Source organism: Heliangelus exortis, chromosome 3, assembly GCF_036169615.1.
Source record: "Heliangelus exortis chromosome 3, bHelExo1.hap1, whole genome shotgun sequence".
Classification (NCBI taxonomy): Eukaryota; Metazoa; Chordata; class Aves; order Apodiformes; family Trochilidae; genus Heliangelus; species Heliangelus exortis.
Genome location: NC_092424.1, coordinates 107,068,124 through 107,087,438, shown reverse-complemented (window position 1 = coordinate 107,087,438; position 19,315 = coordinate 107,068,124). Strand labels below are relative to the sequence as shown.

The following is a 19,315-nucleotide window of genomic DNA, read 5'->3' as shown; positions in this document are numbered from 1 at the left end:
CTGAGACTATATATTTTGTATGAGATTTTATTTAGTTACCTATTGTTTTGTGATTATTATTTTTTTTTTTTTTTTTTTAGATTTTTTTAATGCATTCTAGATTTTAAAAAAAATTGATTAGACTAGGTGGGCTTTCACAAATGTGGTACAGAATAGTTCTTCTTTTTTAAAAGCATTCTTCCCTTGAAGTTTTCAAGGACAGATTGGATGGGGCTTGGAGCAACCTTGACCAGTGGAAGCTGTCCCAGCCCATTGCAGGGGAGGGTGGAACTAGATGGTTGTTCCAACCCAAACCATTCTGTGATTCTATGGCACTCGTTCCTGAGTTGGTTTTAATCTGCAATTTCCATTTCCCCTGTGGAAGGTACACCTGTGGGGATTGTGAATCACACTATAGATGAGTTTTGAAAGTATTGCATTACTAGAAATTGCTGAAAATCCATTGGGAAAAAGTCTGCCACACATACAGACAATATGGAAATATATTAAAGTGTATTTTGAGAAAAATGCAACTGTTCTGGTGAAAACTCAAAACAGAATTTTGGGTCAAAAGCCTTATGTAGTTAATTGTATAATCACAGAATCACAACATTGCTGTGCTTAGAAGGAATCTGGTTAGGAAGATCACCTGGTCTAACTCCACTGCTCAGTGCTGTGTCCAGTTGGATTTGGGTGTCTCAAAGAATGCAGGTTGAGCAGCATGCCTGGGGAACCTATTGTAGTGCTTGGCCATGGGACAATAAGTTCATTATTTTCATTTGAATGTCTTGTGTTTTGATCTGTGCCCCTTGCCTCTTGTCACTGGGCACTGATGGGGCTTATTTTGACTTTGTATGTACCTCTCTGGAAAAGGAGACTATCAGAAATGTGCATTTCGTTGTGTTTGGTAAATTTATAATTACTAAGTGGCTTAGACACACGTTAGCACATAAAATATTAGCATCTCCTTAATTATTGGGATGCTATATAGCAAAACTTTATCTTACTGCTCTGTTTTACCAGTAGATGGAGCGTGTTGCACATCATTTTATTCTCTTGCAGTTGCATAGAAATTAACTGCATGGGGAAGATTCTGGTTTACATTCTAATCTTTTTTCAGTATTTAACAGTAGTATATTGTAGTGAGAGACTTCAGGTTTTGTGATTTCTTTGTAGAGAAGATGTCTTTCGTGATGTATGACAAATGTGATAGCTGGGAAAATGGCATTTGGAGCACATAAAAAATTAAATTTTTTTGTTATGTGAAATATTAAAAATACAAGTTTCATAGAAATATAATTTTGTGAAATAGGGAGTAAACAAACTGCTAACTTTTCCCAATAATTGAAGTGATTCGTGGTCACTAGAGAAAGAACTAAAGAGAGATCAAGCAAGGACATAAAAATCTGCTGCAGAAAATACAGTCCCTAAATAATATTTTGTCTGCCTTTTAATGTTAGATTTTTGAGTTCTTCCCCCAGGATCTTGTCTGTCAGATAAAAACTGCATGTTTCTGATTTGTAATGAAGAAGAGACTTTATTGTGGCCTTCTAAAAAGGTTTTTAGAAATAGAAGGTCTTTTGTTTGTAATTTTTCTCAGGCTTTCTCAGTGTTTGCTTGGTTTCCCTCTGTTCTGTCTCTTTCACCTCTTTCTACAGTGGTGTCAGCAATCACTGCTTCATGCATTCACATTACTAATGCTGTGGCAAAGGACATGGCAAACCAGGGTCTATGTGGATTTTATTATTTTAACTATTTTCTGCCTTTTGGACTAGTTCTTTAATTGGATGCAGAATTTGGATACTGGCATTAACAGTCACCCAGATGCTTGCATTAAAATCCTCGTAGTTGCTGCTGTTTTGTCACAAATCCTAGACTTGCTACTGTTTTCTTTTCTCCTCTTTCTCTCCAGAAATGGGATTTGGCTTGGATTAATTCTCACTTGAGGTAGAGACAACACAATTAAAAATTATTTTCTGGAATTTGAGGACATCTTTGCTCAGAGCTGAGCCAATTGCCTCTTTTTATTCCTTTGTATTTACTGTTCCTGGGTAGTGTAGCAGTGAGCATTCGGGATGGCAGCAGTTTGAGGTCCTGTATCTGGCATTGGTTCAACCAGATGCTTTAGATGGAAGTTGCAAACATTTAAGAAATAAAAAGTACACCAAACTGCCTGTTCTTTTTTGAGATTGCATCAAACTTTTGGAATCAATGATACCTAATAGTAAAGAAGTTTTCTTTCATCACTACGAAATATCTGCCTCTTGATTTAATGAAATGTCTCTTTTTCTCCAACAGAAGGCAGAGGGGGGCCCTACAATTTACCTGATCTTTACCTGATATATTTACCAATACTTTTTTTGTATTCTCTTGTTTTTCACCTCCTTTCTAACTTAGTAATACAAAATTGTTCAGCCTCTATTTAAGAGGTAGGTTTTTCTGAAAGGAATACCACCACCTTTCTTATAAACATGGTAAAAAGAGAGAAAAGGTTTTCTGATGAGTTCATCTAAAATAATTATTTTTTTCCTCAAAGTTGTATGCACTAGTGATGTAATAAAAACAGTTTTCAGACCTTTAAAACACACTTTTTCCTCTTTGTGCGTGTCGGGGGGGTTTGTTTGTTTGGTTGGTTTTTTAATTTTTCCTGCTTGGCACAGAAATCAACCAGCAGCCGTGAGCCTTTCAGATATGTGATATAAATGAATGCTGTAAACTCTATTAAATGTAATTTTTACTAGAGTGGGAGCCTCTTCCCTGACAGTCTGTAGGAAAGTCTTGAATTTGCTTGTGGCTCTCTTGCAGCAGAGAAGGTGTCATTCAGTAGTCTTTAAGAGCCAACTGCATGTACCAAAAATGTATATAGCTGTAATAGTTGCAGTGGTGCAGAGCTTCTCAGCAGAGGGAAAATGAACACATCTGTAGAGGTGGAAAGTCTAAAAATTATCTCCACAGGTGATAATAATCTGATTGTCTCTTCTCCTTTGACTTCATTTGTCTCCTTAATTTTCCTGTGTCACTGTCTTGTCATGTATTCTACTAACATAATTACTCTAGTTTCACATAAATTATATTTTTAGCTTGGTTTCCCAGGAAAATAATACATGTGCTCTGTCCATCTCTACTCCCCTAATAACTTCAGAGTCTTTTAACTGGCTGCAGGCAGATTTGACAGGAGTTGAGGGCTGAAAGATTAGATTCCTGCAGGTTTTCTGAAAATTGGTAGCTGGATGAATCCACTCATCTACTGAAGGAAAAGGCTGTAGGTTGAAAATGGAAGTTACCAGATCTGCCTGGCCTTGCTAGCTGTAAGTTCAAGCATTGTGTAGGCCAGGCATGGTGTGCACACCTTGGGTGGAGTGTATCATGTATCTTGGGGTGAGCAGGAGAAGAGGGGGAGAGTTTAATGAGAAAGAATGGAAAGAGCCTGAGTCAAGAGCATTGGAGGGGATGGTTGGGGGAGGTTGACTGGGGGAAGCAACGTGCTTCATCTTCTCTTACAGAACTTGACACATCCTTGGTGAATAGAAGTGCTGAGGTTCTTTGGTAGTTGTTTACATAACATAAACTGTCATACAAAGATCATAAATATGTTAAGTTGTTGCATGGAATTTTTTGGTTTTTTTTTATATTTATCAGGTGTGCCTTGAGTGCCTTTGAACTAGATGAAGAAAATGTATTTCTTAGGGGTTAGTTCCACAGTCCCATGAGGTTGGTCAAACTGCAGGTTACTACTGCAGCTGTTTTGCCTTTTCAGTCTTCACATATTCCCACCACCTCCCTTGTGCCAGCACCATCATTCAGGAGTTGGAGAGCTGAGTTGGGGAACTGAAGATGTTGAAAACCAACCTAGAAAAAAAGACAATGTTTCCAACAGATTTAGTTCCCTTATCTATTTTACTGCAGGAACAGTAGTGCCGGCACAAATGAGGCAGTGGAAATGCTATAGCTTGCTTTGGAGGGAGAAATGGCTTTGTCTGGTAGTGGAAGCTGGCACTCATTTTGCTTTTTAAGCCATTGTGGAACTGTACTCCGTCCTTTCTTGCTGCTTATCTCTGACTGCAGTTTGGGACTTTGTGACTAAAAACTCCAGTCTTTCAAATGGACTATTCAGTGCCCCTTGGTAAGGAATGTGGAGCTACTGGAAGCAGCTAAATTACTCTGGCTGATATATAGATATCCTGGATGCTGCATGAGAGAGTAAATTGTGGGTAATAAGTGCTTTCTCAAGGCTTTGAGTTACTTTACACACAAGACATCAGAAGGAAGTTTAGGGTTTTGATCATGGGAGAAAAACTTGAAACATGTGCATTGCTTCATGTGGTTCTTGATGACACCGCAGAGACAAAATCTAGATCCATGGTGATCTTGCTTGCCATGAGAATCTCCATTGGAGTTTAATCCCCAGGAATTCTTCATGAAATAAAGGTAACAACAGAGAATCTACTGTTTGATGGATGTGAGTTTTATCATTTAATGACAGAGGATTCACGTTCTCTGATGGACTTCTTAGCAGTGCAGCAGCTTATATGGGGTCTTTTCTGCAGCACAAAGTGAACTTGTTAGCCTCCCCTAATAGTGTACTGCACTCCATATATTGTAGTAGTCAAAAGTCAAGAGAAACTTACCTGCTTTGTCTGCCACATCTTCTCAGTAGGAGTCCCTCCACATTAAGGCAAGCAGGTCAGCTTGTTAATGAATGACAATCTTTGAATCTTCTTCCTTTTCCAAATGTTCACTTTATTTCTATATAATTCGCAGTTCTGTCACCGTAGTGCTAGATTTTTGGGATAGCAAGTGTATACCTGAACTTTGAAGCTTCTTTACCATCATTCACCCATGTTTTTGAGACCGTTTTCCTGAGACCATGATAAAGCCAAGGCTGTTCGTGCTTTTGCAGAAATATTTCAGGGATGTAGAAAGGATTTAGATGGTTTTGTATTGTTTTGGCTTTTAGACCATTGCAGTTTAGTATTGAAGAACTGTACTTTGGACAGGGTGTATGTACACACCTTTATGAGGGTGCTTGTTTCACCAGAAGATGTTGTCATTACTTGGTGTATCTGACTTGAGAATATTAAGACAGAGTCTGCAAGAGGTTGAGAATTTCATTTTTTCTTCTTAAATAAGTGCAGAATTTCTTTTTTAATCACGGGATGCCATCTCTGCCTTAAGTTTAGGGATCTTTCATCAGACTCTTGAAGTATCTTAACATAGGATTGTGAGAATTGAGAATCCCCACTTACTGTTTAATGAAATGTAAGATAAATTTTTATTGAGTGATCAGTTACATTGCACTTGTAAAAAATTCTGCATGCTTAGACTGCAGCCTAGGAAGAAAAAAAAAACTGAAGAATGGTTGTTTTTGATACCAGCTTGATGTGAACTTCAGTCAAATGACTTGTAGTCAAACAGTTATTTATTGTCATAAAAAATTCTGAATAAGGTTTTACAAACAAGGCAACCAGAAGCTAGAACTGAAGTGAGGATCCCCTTTGAAAATCTGTAGAGGTTGTGTGACGATTATAGAGAGAAGAGTTTAGCAATTCAGAAGAGAAGTGAATGTGTTCATGTGTGAATAATTGGTATTATAATAGTTTGAGTTATAGATACAGGATTCCTCTGACAATAGTATTTCTATGGCCTCTGGAACAAATGCTGCCAAAAGACTGGGTATCAATGGGTAGATTTCAGATGAGTAGTTTTAAAAGGAATAATTGAAAATGTGTCAATACATTGACTTGCAATTTCATATACTCTTAATTTTTTAAACAGAGTTAACTCAAAGCATTTCTTTGTTAAATAGCTACCCCATTCTTTTAGTTTCTGAAAACTTTCCTGACTAGAAAATTAAAAGTACAGGATTCTTCCCTGGATATTTTAAGGTCTTACAAGATATGAACATTAAGGTGAGAAGAGGGGACTGCAGATGTTTATTTTTTAGCAGCAATCTATTATCACATCAACCCTTTAGTTTTACAACAGCCCTCATATGATATGCCCTCATACGAAGCCCTGATATGATAGCTTCTCAGGTCAGTGTGAATCTTGTAGTAGTGCCTATTTCTTTCCAGTAAATATAAAGGGAATCAATCTAGGTGATAAGATCTGGTGTCAGCATCTTCATTTGGTCCATGATTCCCTGCTCCATTCACCGCTTCTCCTACTTGTACCACTCTGTTAGCTTTATTGGAGCAAGAAAGGACAGAACAGAAAGGACTTTGCTGGTGTGGTGGGCTTTGTTTTAATATGTTGTATTGCTTGCTTAACTTTTCACTCTTCCTAGAAGCTTGGCTGCCTGTATAAAAAGAAAAAAATCTCTGGTGTTGCGGGTGCCAAGAATCTGGAATAAAATTTTTCTTCTCTTATCCTAAAAGACATTGCTTTGCACAGAACAATGCAGACTAAATGACAACAGAAAGGCAGTGTTTGGAATGGGCAGTTTACATGTGTGAACTAGAAGTCTGCTTCTAATATGATCAAGAAGGTAAAAACTGGTGAGTGGGCTCATGATGTGTAAGGTAGGGGACCAGGAATCTCACTAATGTCATGAAAATTATACAGACAGTTTTGTGTGAAATAAATTCAAATGAGGAATTTAGGTAGGTTTATGAAGGCCTGAGGAGATGAGTCTTAAGTGGCTGGGATGGAAGGGGTTGAAAGGCCAGCAAGTCAAGGGGCTTCTCAGTTCAAGAAGGGTAAGAACCCACTGGAAAGTCCAGCAGAGGGCTAGGAAGGTGATCAGAGCAGTGGAGCATCTCTTCTATGAAGCATGGCTTAGGAACCTGGGTCTGTTTTGCCTGGAAAAGACAGAGGGGATATTAAAAATACTTAAAAATACATAAAAGGTGACAGTCAAGAGGATGAAGCCAGGCTCTTTTCAGTAGTGTCCAGTGACAGGATGAGGAGTAACTGGCACAGACTCAAAACCAGGAAATTCCATCTGAACATGAGAAAAAACTTACTTGTTTGAGGGTAACAGAACACTGGAACAGGCTGCACAGAGAGGTTGTGGAGTCTCCTCCTCTGGAGATGCTAAAAAACCTGCCTGGATGCCATCCTGTGCACTCTGCTCTAGCTGAACCTGCTTTAGCAGGTGGGTTGGAGTAGGAGGGCTCCAGAGGTCCCTTCCAACCCTGGTAATTCTGTGAATCAGTAAAGATCTTACCTGGATGACAGAAGGAAAGGTTGATTTGTACAAGTTTAGGGACAAAAGAAGCAGGATTTTTGAAGGGCTGCTCAGTTGTTTACAGGTCTGGGCAGCTCAGGTGATGCCTTAAAACAAGAAGTGCTAAGATTCTGAATTTAACATTAGCTGAATTCTATTGACTAAATGTTGGTGAAAACCCAAAGTAGCTAAGTTATTGGTCCTGTCAGTACAAATACCATTACGTATTAGGAGAGCATGCTCTGCAGGATCTGGCCATGAAATGCTGGTGTTTTGTTCTAATTAAAAATGGGAATGAAAACCATGCACAAAGTATGTTCAGATAGTACTGCAGTTCAGATAGTACTGCAGTTCAGCTAGGATTTGAAAGTTCAGCTGGATTTGCTGGCTGTTATTTAAGAAGACTTGAAATATAATGAAATGTGTAACATAGGATTAATTTCATTTTACTCTAATGTGATTTCTCCCATGCTTAGAGATCTTAGGAATGTACCTGTGTGTTCAGACAAATTATGGGTTCTCATCCCAGCTAGGGCTTACAGGGTGGACTAAAGGGATGCACCAGGAAAATGGGAATATTTAAAGTACAGTTCATTGATACAATAAATGTCAAGTATATTTGACATTGTATCTGACTTTTGCAGCAAAGTCAGCCAGAAAAGAAAATCAGTGTCTCTCTGAGGGTGTCAACTTTCTTGTTAATTTATACACTTTAGGACACACCAGATTTTCTTTAAAAGGCTTCTATTCCCCTTCTGTGTTTTATTTACCTAGTTTTGGAGTTGACCTGAGGCTAAACCTGCTGCCTAATAGGGAAATCTTTTGCCTCTTAAGTTTACATCTCCCTATCTAGTTTTAGATTTGCTACTCTTGCTGTTAAAGAAAATCTCTTGTACAAACTAGGGAAAGATTACATGGGCTCCTCATGAAAAGTTGTGTGAGTGGGTTGTAGTTCATTTAAAAAGAGTGAAACTATAAAAACCTCCATCAAATCTAAGCTGGAGAAAGGGGAAGCCTTTACATCTTACAGTTCTCAAGATTATTTGTAACAATAAATACACACTGCAAGTGAGACTATTTTTATTGCAGTGTGACTGTATCTTTAGATAGGTTTGAAATCTAAAATCTTAAGGTTTATTGGTAGTGTAGTGGTTAGACTACCTGCTTACATACACCAGCTTATAGGGAGGAAATTCTGAAGTACAATTATACTTCTCAGTTCTCAACACTTACACTTGCATAGTGCTGGTACATCTTCAAAAGAAGGTAATAAACTGATCTTTGAAACTTATTGTGAGGTTGACAGACACGTATCTAGGACTTTATATCCCGTAAATGAAAGCAACCTACAAATACTGAGAATATTGTGGAGCTGCTCAACACAGGAGTAATTTCAAAATGGAGGAAAATTTGTTTATTAGATGAGGCTTTCAGTTGTAAACACTTGGCTGGAACTTCAGCAATAATGAAAAAATACATGCAGTCTGTATCATTACTTAAATTTGAACATAGATGTTTGTAAGTCTTCTGAGCTGTGTCTTATTAGTGCTCTTGATAAGAACATTGACAACAATTTTTGGCTTGGATGGTCTTCCTTCTGTACTTACTGGTCATATTGCAAATGTAAGCCCCAAAACTTCTTTTTAAAATTGGTGCCTTAGTCAGATATCACTGCAAATAGGGTAGTAAAAAGGATGCCCTTTCTGAAAAAAGTTCATTATGTGATTTTTTTTAAAAGGCACAGAAAGTACATGTAAGAAATAGGAAAAGTGAAAAAGTAAGGATGCAGAAATAAGGAAAAAAAAAATCACCTGCCCCTGTTGAGTTGCATGAAATGGTGCTGAGCTGTGATTCCCTTTCTGCTTATAGATTTGTGGCACAAATGCAGACATTTGAGAGGTCTTTCTGTAGACAGAATTGCTCAAGTGGTCTGCTTCTAAACCAAAGAGCCTCACTTTTTTAAACAATGTTTTGTCTATGGAGTGAGCTTGAGTCCAGAGCTGTGAATTAATGCAAGATTGAAGAGATTTAGCTGATTTAAACAGTGACTATTTCTTGGAATTGACAATGCACATAAATTGAAATGAGAGGTGCTGACTGGATATATGAAAAGGCAAAAAGCCTTTTCACTGTTACAGCAGTGACTCATTGGTACAGGATGCCCATGAAGGTCACTGAGTCTGCATCTACAGAGGTTTTTCAGTACATGGCTGGATAAAGCCTGGAGCAACCTGGCCTGCCCTCATAGCTGACCCTGTTTTATAGGTTGGACTAGAGACTTCCTGATGTCCTTCCACCCTGAATTATCCTGTGAATCCATGGATTGCACTTCCATTTGTTTTGTTACATAATGGTTTCAAATCGCTGAGGTTCTAAAAAGGGAAAAGGAGAATAACTAATGGTCTTTAGGGTCTGCATTACCCACATGACAATGACTGAGTTCTACATCATGGCTTCGCTGTTTTCTTCCAGTGTTTTACCTACTAGTGGGTATATATAAAATAGATTTAGCAAGTCTTCCTTGTTTCCATAGTTTCGGTGGGAATTGTGTGCATGACAGCGTTTACTCCTTAATACTTCTAAAAGTTCTTTATATCTGTAATTCTCTCACACTGAAATCAACAGCTTGGTTTTTCCTTGAAGACCGAAAACATTTGATTGCCTCTTGCACTACAGCATATTCTTGTATCATACTCTTTTTACTGAGGAGGTACCTGTGCATCTAAAGGTTTCTCTTTTTTCATTATAATTCAGTTCGAATAAGGAGAAAATCAAGACGGCGCTCGCAGTGGGGCAAAGGCATCATTAAGAAGAGGAAAGTCAATAATTTAAAGAAAGATGAAGATGATGCAAAGTTTGCTGATGATGAAAATCATGGAGAGGACAGTAAATTGCTGGAAAATGGAGAGCTAGAGATCAGCACTGACTGCATTGAGGAAAATGGGGAGGAAACAGGAGATCTGTCTATGACAAATGATGAATCCTCTTGTGATATTATGGATATAGATGCAGAGCAGAGACTTAACAATGGGACATCAGGAAAGGAAAACAATTTTGCATCCACAGAAGAAGAGAGCTCAAATGAATCTCTGCTAATAACTGACAGTATTACCCTGGGTGCTGAGGAGTTAAGGAAGGACTCCACATCGAAAGGGGACTGTGTGAATGGAGAGACATCTGTGCACAGCTCAGAGGGTGTGCCTGGTGCACCATGTCACAACGGTAAAGTGGAATCAGTTGATGCTGTTTCCTCCTGTGGCAACAGCTATGGGTCTAGTAACAAGCAGAAATCTTCATCTGAAGGTCAGCCAAAGGAGAAAACAGAAGTTTCCACTCAAAGTCAAGGGGCTGATCTAGTGAAAGCTGAGTTACCACATTGCAGCAATAATGAAAAAACACTACAGAGTACAGACATTGAAACTAAAGATGCAGAAGCAGATAAAGAAGGTATAACTTGATTTCAGTGTCACTGTCCTTACCTTAGTTCCCAAGTTTATATGTGTATATTTTTAATTGTAATATGTTCGTTATTACTAGATGATAATATTTTATGAACTATTTATTTGAAACTGTTAGTACTCTTAGAGTAGTTAATTCCATGTAGATAAATTAGAAGTCCACTCTTCACTTGCAGTCGTGTTATCTTAGGTAAGTAAGTGTATCTCCATACTTAACAATATTCTGTTTATTTTTGTAGGCTGGATGGGAAATACTGTAAATCCTGAGAACATTTAAACAGAAATCTATTTTTTAAAAATATTGTCAAGGCACATAAATATATGATACGTTTTGATCTTTGTTCTGTCATCTACATTTTGATCTATATGATATGCTTTGGGATTTTTTTGTTGTTGTTTGGGGTTTTTTTAGAGATTTATAATAAAAATATCATTGACATTGAAGGAAGATCTTGCTCTGGCAGGGGAGTTGGACTCAATGATCTCTCAAGGTCCCTCCCAACCCCTAAAATTCTGTGATTCTGTGAAAGATCATAGAAATCCAGGATGTATTCCTTTAAAAACATCAGCTCACAGCAAAAGTTAAAGCAGTTTAACTCACAGCAAAAACCATTGTTTATCTAATGGAGAATGTACCTGACTTTGGACTTGCAGTCAACACAGTAACAGTGTAGAAAAAAGATAAGAGAAGGAGAAGGGAAATCCTGGTGGTGCATAAAAGAAGGGGCCGTGTCCTTTGAAGACACGCTGTATGGTTTCCTTAGGGAAGAGAAACAAAAGCCTCATGCATGATTGCTTTTTTAATTAGCTTTTCAGAATTATCTAAAAGAACGAAATCTTTACTTCAAAAGTTACCACTAAGATTTACAAAGCAAATGAGCTTTAATGAGACATCTGAATTATGAGACTATTACTATATACATATTGGCTGTGTTTGTATATACATATTTTCTCTGAGGGGATGGAGAATACTAGAAGAAAGGTCCTAAAAATATCAGAAGAACATGTTATATTCTAAGGGCCTTTACATGTCTAAAATTAGTAGTTGAATTTTGTCTCCATTAAGGATGGTTATAATAACAAAGCATTCTCACAAAAAAAAAAGAAAAAAAGCCATTTTAAGTAGCTGAGTAGGATAAAAACAGTGAATGACTATAGGGAGAGGATCAGGAGATGTAAAAACATTTTGTTCTCCACAAAAAGAATGAACAGTGTTTTTTTACAGAGGTGGAAGAAAACAGAAACATGAAGTTTCAGGAGTAGAGCAGCTGTTAGAATTACCACAGTGATGAAGACATGGGATACTTTAGGGAGAGAAATGAGGATTTGATTCACATAAGGAGAAAACTTTTGAGTGATAGCTTAAAATTTGAACTTTTGGGGGAAGCTGCATAATTTGATGTTGCTAAGTAGAAATGATACAGTGGTAAAACTTGAAGTGACATTGAGTTTTCTGTTGGAACTCCAGAGTTCAGTTTTAAAGACAACCAGTTTTACAGGTGTTTTCTGAACTGGACTCTTGTGCACTTAAACCCACTGAGAATTCTGCAAAGCTGATGAGTAATGTACACTGAGACAGTCAGCTTGCTTGGTTCAGAAAACCCCCAGCAAACCAAACAAGCAAAATCAAAGTGAAGTGAAGAAACAAGCCATTATTTAGAGAGACTGACAGTGCTGATCATTGTTTTTACAGGTATGCTCAAAAGTAAGAAAACACGAAAAGTCACTACGGAGCAGTCAAAGCCCACAAGTTTGGAGCAGGTCCCAGAGGAACCATCAGACCCCTTACCTTCTGTAGTTGTTGATCATGACAGGCTAAAGGTAATGGAACTGAAAATTAGTTGAACTGATAATGGAAACTGTCCATGAAAAATGCTTTCTTCCTCTACTATATAGCAATGTTTCTTTTGTTTGACTGCAGACAAAAACTATGGTGTCAGGAGCTGGTGAAGATGATTTGTTGATCAGTGTTTTTTGGCCAAAAAGTTAATAAAACTGCTGAATCCTTACTGTCCCATCATTACTACCTTTACAAATACAGTAATGGCACAGCAGTCTGCTATTTTAATTACAGCTTTTGCAGGTACTTTTATGTGTTAAACACTTTTATGTGTTAATTGGACGTGCCAGTTACTGAGGAACTGTTGGGTGCCTGGTAATGAGGAGTTAACATCATCTTTTCCTGTCCTGTGGACGTGCATTTGGTGAAAAGAGCTGTTAATGCATTGGAAAACAAATTGGAATTTGTGCTGATGTTTTGGCATCAGACTGAGCCCCTGCTAGTTAATTTTCTTTCAGTTTTGTCTCATTTCAGGCAAAGTTACAGTAAAATTAGCTGTCTTCTGTTACAGAAACTAACTTGGTCTACTATGCAATTTAGATTCCACTTGCTGTGGACTACAGATGATCATTTCTTTAGAAACAAGGAAAGGACAATGAGCATAAAAAAACCCTTAAAATTTACTTCTGAGTAAAATATGCTCTTTCTCATTTTATGCAGCTTTGCATGTGTTGTACCACCCTTCTTTTATTATACCATTTTCCAACATTTTTCCAATTCCAAATTTATTTCCATTTGGTACTTTTAAAAATTTCATTCCAATACAAGCTCTTAATAATGTCTGCTTTAGCTGTCAATGCAGTTTTTATGTTTTGCTTTGTCCAAGCATCTACTGACCAAGATGAAATAGGATGAAGTTTGTTCATACAGAACAAACATTGCCTCAGCTATATAGAGTATAAAATCTAAGACAAGAAAAAAAAGGTGTTGGTATAAGCAGAGAAATAAAACAGGCTGAGTTCTTTTTGGATCTGCATGGAGGCAGTGGTTTTACTGGTAGCTGTTTGCCATCTATTTGATTTCTGTGCATCTCCCAAGCTAGGATTTCAGAAGAAAATTGAATTTTTGATATGTGCCTGAAAAAAATAAAAAGAAGTGACTATAAAAAAACTCCTAATGTCATCTTCCGTTCTTCCAACAGAAACTGCTTGATTTGGTGGTTAAGAAAAGTGACAACCTGACTGTAGACCAACTGGAGAGATTGTATTCACTTCTCAGCCAATGTATCTACAGACATCGTAGGGACTATGACAAATCACAACTTATAGAGGTGATTTTGTACAGTTTATTTTATTCTTTACCTGAATTTTGAGGCTGTTTTTTCAGAAGTTTAGTTAATCTATCAATCTGTTGTACTAGCAAGCAAAAGCTTTAAATAGACTTTGAGGTAGGTATCTATAAACAGAAAAAGTTTAGTGTAGTAATGACTTTAAAAAAGGTTGTTTCTAGTTACACTTTCATCAGAAAACAATTAAGAGTTCAGTCTTAAAGCATGAAGGAAAGAGGAAAGAATACAGCAGAATAAAAATGAAGTAGAAGCAGTTTCCACATGTGTAATGTAAGTAACATTTGATGTAAAGTAACTGCTTTATATACACACTGAGCCAGTGTTGCTGTGCTTGCCCTTACTGGAATTTATGCTAATTAGGCCCCCCAAAATTATATGTCTGCATATATATATGACTGTGATTTTTCCACAAGACCTTAAAAGTTTGCAAACTTTCTTTAGATTATTAAGTACACCCTTGAGAAAGTCTTAATGCAACATGATGTAAGCCAAATGTCTGCTTTGCTGTAATCCTTGGCCTCTGAAGTGTTTGCTCTCCAGGGCCTCCTCTCTGCATCAACACTGGGTTGGTCATTTCACCATCAGTGCAGGCTGATCATAACTCTGGACATGCCTTCTCCTCAGCATCATTGTTCTAGCTCCAGAAGAGTTTGGATCAGCTTGCTGATTCAACTCCCAGCCAACCCTGCTGAAACAAGACAGCAGAGGCAAGCTTCCAGCTGGGTTGCTGAGCATGAAATATTTTCCTCCATTATATTTTACAGCAAAAGTGGAAAGGCCTTAGCATGGGATAACTCCTGCAAAATATTTTTCAAACCATTTTTAATGCTATTCCTCTGCCATCTTCCTCTAAAAATATGTTGAAAGGTTGTGCCAAATGTTAGGTAGATGAAAAAGATGGTTATTCATCATATAGAGATTTATCTTTACTTTAATTCTCCAAGCTGTGCAGATATGTTTACAGCTGGGTCACCAATAGCATAATCCTTTCTTAATACACATTGAGAACATTAATTATGTAAGTGACCCCAATACACTTGGATTTTCTCATGGACCATCATAATGGAGCACTTTTCTGCATTAATACTATAATTAGTTTATTCTTTTACTGTATTTGGCTATCAGGTAGCAGTTAATAAACAGAAGTTGACTATTTTCTTAGTAATAATTGGTTTAGTTAAAAAAAAAAAAAAAAAAGCCCAGTAAATATGATTGTGTACTGTATTTTATTTCTGTCTCTGTATCATAGAATGATAGGATGGTTTGGGTTGGGAGGAGTCTTAAAAATCATCCAGTTCCAACCCACCCACATGGGCAGGGACACCTCCCACTTAGACCAACTTGCTCCAAGCCCCATCCAACCTGGCCTTGAGCACTTCCAGGGATGGGGCAGCCACAGCTTCCCTGGGCAACCTGAGCCACCAGTGTCTGACCACCCTCACACTGAAGAATTTTTTCATAATGTCTAATTTAAATTTCCCCTCCTCTTGTTTAAAGCCATTTTCTTTGTCCTGTCTCTCCATGCCCTTGTAAGAAATCCCTCTCCAGCTCTCCTGTAGCCCCTTCAGGTTCTGGAAGGTGCTCTAAGGTCTCCCTGGAGCTTTCTCTTCTCCAGGCTGAACAACCCCAACTCTCTCAGCCTGTCTTTATGAGAGAGCTTCTCCAGCCCTCTGATCATCCCTGTGGCCCTCCTCTGGACTCATTCCAAGAGCTCCGTGTCCTTCTATTTTTATGTATTAATTGTCCATATTTTTATATGTTTTAAATATTTTTATATATTATACATATACATGATTTATGTCCTCCTGTATTACGTGTTTGTCCTTCTGTATTTATGCATAATTAATGCTCTGTATCTGTTGCAGGAGATGGAAAGAACAGTTCATGTCTTTGAAACATTCCTGTGAACTCGTCAAGGATGGGTGGGTTTGTCCTCTCACACTGCTCATGGGAGAGCAGTCCTCTGAGCCATTCAGTTTCCATTTGCACCAAGTATGTGCAGAGCCTTGGTCTTAAGTGCTCTCTCTTTTTCTTTCTGTTGAATTTGGTGCTATTGTCTCAGGTACCTGAAACCAACCAGCCTACAAGAACCAAACAGAACTTCATATAGTTGTATCTGATATAAATAATAAATACAATGCCACAGCTTGGAGATTTTTGGTGCTACAGAAACTGTCCTCATTTCTGCTCTTGTTCACTCTACATGCATTATCTTTGGGGAAACTTCATGCACAGTGGAGACCAACACATGCAAGAGAACTGGAAAGAGCAGATCTAAATTGAATATTTTTAAACAGGCAACCTTTTTTTAATTTTTTTTTCCAATTTTTCTCTTCTCTGGGGTGACGGACAAAAAATCTGTTTTAAAGAAGGCAATGATGCATTGTGGTAGGAATCTTGAGTAACTGGATGTACAGTAATTTGAAGATGAGGCTCTCTAGAACTGCCTTTAATGTGCCTTTTAGTCAATTGAGAAAGATGAGGCTAATCAGTTGGTTTGGATTATAGCAAATGGCAATGTTAGAAAGCTGTCTTCAGAATGAAGATCTCCAAAAGGATGATTTGTATTCTCTTCATTGGATGGCAAACCAGTATTATGGTTCTATAATGCCTGTCTTACTCTACAGAACTAAACTGAGACACACTGACAAAGCCACATACTTTACCAAAATGGTGGAATTCCTTTTTCATTGGTATATATTTGTTTTAGAAACAAGTTACACAGTGAAAACCTCCTGTGTTCGTAAAAACAAATCATTTTCCCACCATCTTTTTTTGTTTTCCATTTTGAGTTCTTTAAGAAAACCAAGTTTAATACTGGCAAGTTTCTGAAGTTCTTTGTAATACAGCTTGGACTGTGCAGTGCAGGTATGAAGACAATATACTTGTTCAAAGTCCTGGAGCCCAAGCTCACCTGAAAATAAACCTAAAACTAGGCTTCACAACTTGGTCCATGCAAAGCTTTGTTACTGTGGGGGATTGGAGGACAGCCTTCTGAATGGATCTGTGCAGACCAGAGTTCTCTGGGCCTGCACTGTGTTAATTCAAAACTTCTCCTTTCTGGGAACTGGAGAGAACAATCCAGGCAATTTCGAGAGAAACGTGATTTTGTCAGAAGCTCAGCATTAAAACATGACCTGGGCTGATGTATCTCAACCAAACGTGGCAAGTGTTTTTTAGAGAAGTTGGCTGGTGTTTCCCATCATTAACCATTCAGTGTGACTGTCCCTACATAGCTGCAGAATTGTCTTTCCAGAAATATGCAACACAGTGTGATTAATTTTTAATTAGCGCAAACAGTCTTGGACTACTGCAGAGATACTGAGCTACCTCAGCTTTTTGTATTTTAGTTACCAACAAACAGTGTTTATGGAGGACTCTGCTCCCATTTGCAAGCTGAAGCTAAGGTACTTGTCTCCACCTCTGGCTAAGAGTAGAATTGTGCTGCAGAGAAACAGCTCCTGGGTCTTGGGCTACTGCAGTAATCCAAAGTGCTTTGTATGTCATGGCTAAACATAATTCTATCTTAGATCTTCTCCCCCAGATACCACTGTTTTTCTTTATAGCTGATGGCAGAAAAAGGGTTTGAAGCATTCATGTACATCTAGTTACACCTTCTAAATGCAACCCATGCAGAAACACTGTATTTTTAAGGTGGGAAAGTGCGATTAAACCAACAAAACCAAGCAGAAAGCGCATTTTAAATGAGATTATTTGATCTCGGATTTGATTATGGGATTTTTTCCATGTTTCATTTAGTATTTATTAGCATCATACCTGTTTGAGATATTTTTGTCTCTGGTACATTAACAGCATTTTGTATTTTGATGGAAATTGTTACAGACTTTAAGATTTGATTAAATAAAATGTAGCAGATTTTTTGTAGCAAGTTTCTGATAAAGGGGTTTTTTGCAAGTCTCAGGTTCTTGCTGCAGAATTTTTTAAAAGTCTTTATTCCAGTTTCACTTACTCAAAGAAATTTTTGTTCAAGTAACAGCAGCACTTGTGGAAGATAAAACTGCATACATTTTTAAGAAGATGATAAATTTATACGAATTAAAACAGTTGAGAATTTTAGTCACCAGTGAGTGCAAAAAGCAAGTTTAAGCTAATGCTTAGCATTAGAAATGGTTCTAAAAGGTCAGGTTTCTAAAGGAAAATTTTTACTGTCAGTTGTTGATTGGGAGAAATTTTCAGAGGCAACTTTACTAATTGAGGAGCTGCCATGTTGTTTTAGAGAAAAGTAGCTTATATCAGATATTCTAGTGGACAGCTTACCTAAAATTATATACTCGCCTTCCTAGCCCAAATAACCACACTTCAGTTTCTGTTTTCCTTTACAGATGTCTGGTGGTTATAGAGTTAAAACAGCTGTTAATCTATCCATGTGGTCTAAACTTGTTTACTCTTTGTATGTTTTTAATTTTTTTGCCACATAGCACTGGCAAGAGTTTGTACAAATTGACCTCTCTTCCTTGTTTCTTGTTGTGAAAATTGCAAATAAACTCCTGTGTGGGTTCTTGTGCTGGGGTCAATGAGATGGAGCCAACCAGAAGAAAGGAGGTGGCTCTGGGGGGCTGGTGGGGCTGTCTTGGAGATAATAGAGTTGCTCTTGGGTGAAGTGGGTGGCTATGGAGTTAATTGTATTTGCAAGCTTGAATCTCACCTGTGATTAATTTTTTTGTTTTGTTTTGTGTCCTCTGTATTGTTACTTGATTTTCTCATATGCCAATGTATTTATAGGGTTACACGTTTTTGTAATATCTTGTCTTCCTTTTTTTTTGTTGTTTTTTTTTTTTTTTTTTTTAAGTTGGTGGGTCAGCTCTGGTTTTACCTTCAGTCTACTGAATGGCAGGTCCTGCAGCTGATAGTCATTTATTTTAATTTTATTTTGTAATCACCACATAAGCTTGAATTTGGGCTTGTACTTGCATCTTTTGTATCTTGTACATTGGGTTATTTAGACTATGGGGAGTCTTGTTTGCTTTCATTAACGTGTGTCTACTTTGTGGATTAAGCAGACTTCCTTCATCAACTATGGTATATTTTGGATTCTATAGTTTTATTCAGAACTGTGTTTAAATTGATGTTTTGCATTTTGACTTCATTTTACGTTAGTTTGAAGTAAGTTATTTAATTTTTTTTTGAACTTCTGGAAATTTTAAACATTTTACTGTAATTTGTAATATAACTGCTGTGAAATACTTGAATAAAGATGACAAGAAAACACAGCTTTAGCTTCTTCAAAAATGTATTTAAAAGAGATGCTATCTGATATCAGTCTTTCTCTTTCCAGACCTCTTGGATTTTGCAGTTCAGGTGTTTTTACTCTGGGATCTTGCTGTTCAGTTGTTTAAGCCATAATTTTGCTTTCAGTGTTTATCCATTAAAGGAAAAATACTCCACTATTAAGTTTGACTGACAGAGTGAAATTAGCACTGTACATTGGTGAGTGACTAACAGGGTTGTTGTCAAGTTGTGCTCTTTGCTTAGGAAATGCTTTGTGTTCAGTTGCAGGTTCCCACCTGGCATTGCTTACAGTACATCAGCATCCAAGTAATACCAGAGTTTCTCATTAGAGG

At 37.5% G+C, this 19,315-nt stretch overlaps 1 protein-coding gene across 3 annotated transcripts in view; it reads left to right on the top strand.

Moving 5' to 3' along the window:
• Positions 1–18,964, top strand: part of ATAD2B (ATPase family AAA domain containing 2B) — a 79,022-nt gene extending 60,058 nt beyond the window's left edge. For all 3 annotated transcript variants that reach the window (XM_071742043.1, XM_071742042.1, XM_071742044.1), the window contains 4 exons: positions 9,902–10,594; positions 12,299–12,426; positions 13,587–13,715; positions 15,599–18,964. In XM_071742043.1, coding sequence (XP_071598144.1) covers positions 9,902–10,594; positions 12,299–12,426; positions 13,587–13,715; positions 15,599–15,640 — 992 coding nt within the window. In that variant the 3' untranslated portion in view covers positions 15,641–18,964. The remainder of the gene's footprint in view (positions 1–9,901; positions 10,595–12,298; positions 12,427–13,586; positions 13,716–15,598) is intronic.
• The last annotated feature ends 351 nt before the right edge of the window (positions 18,965–19,315 follow it).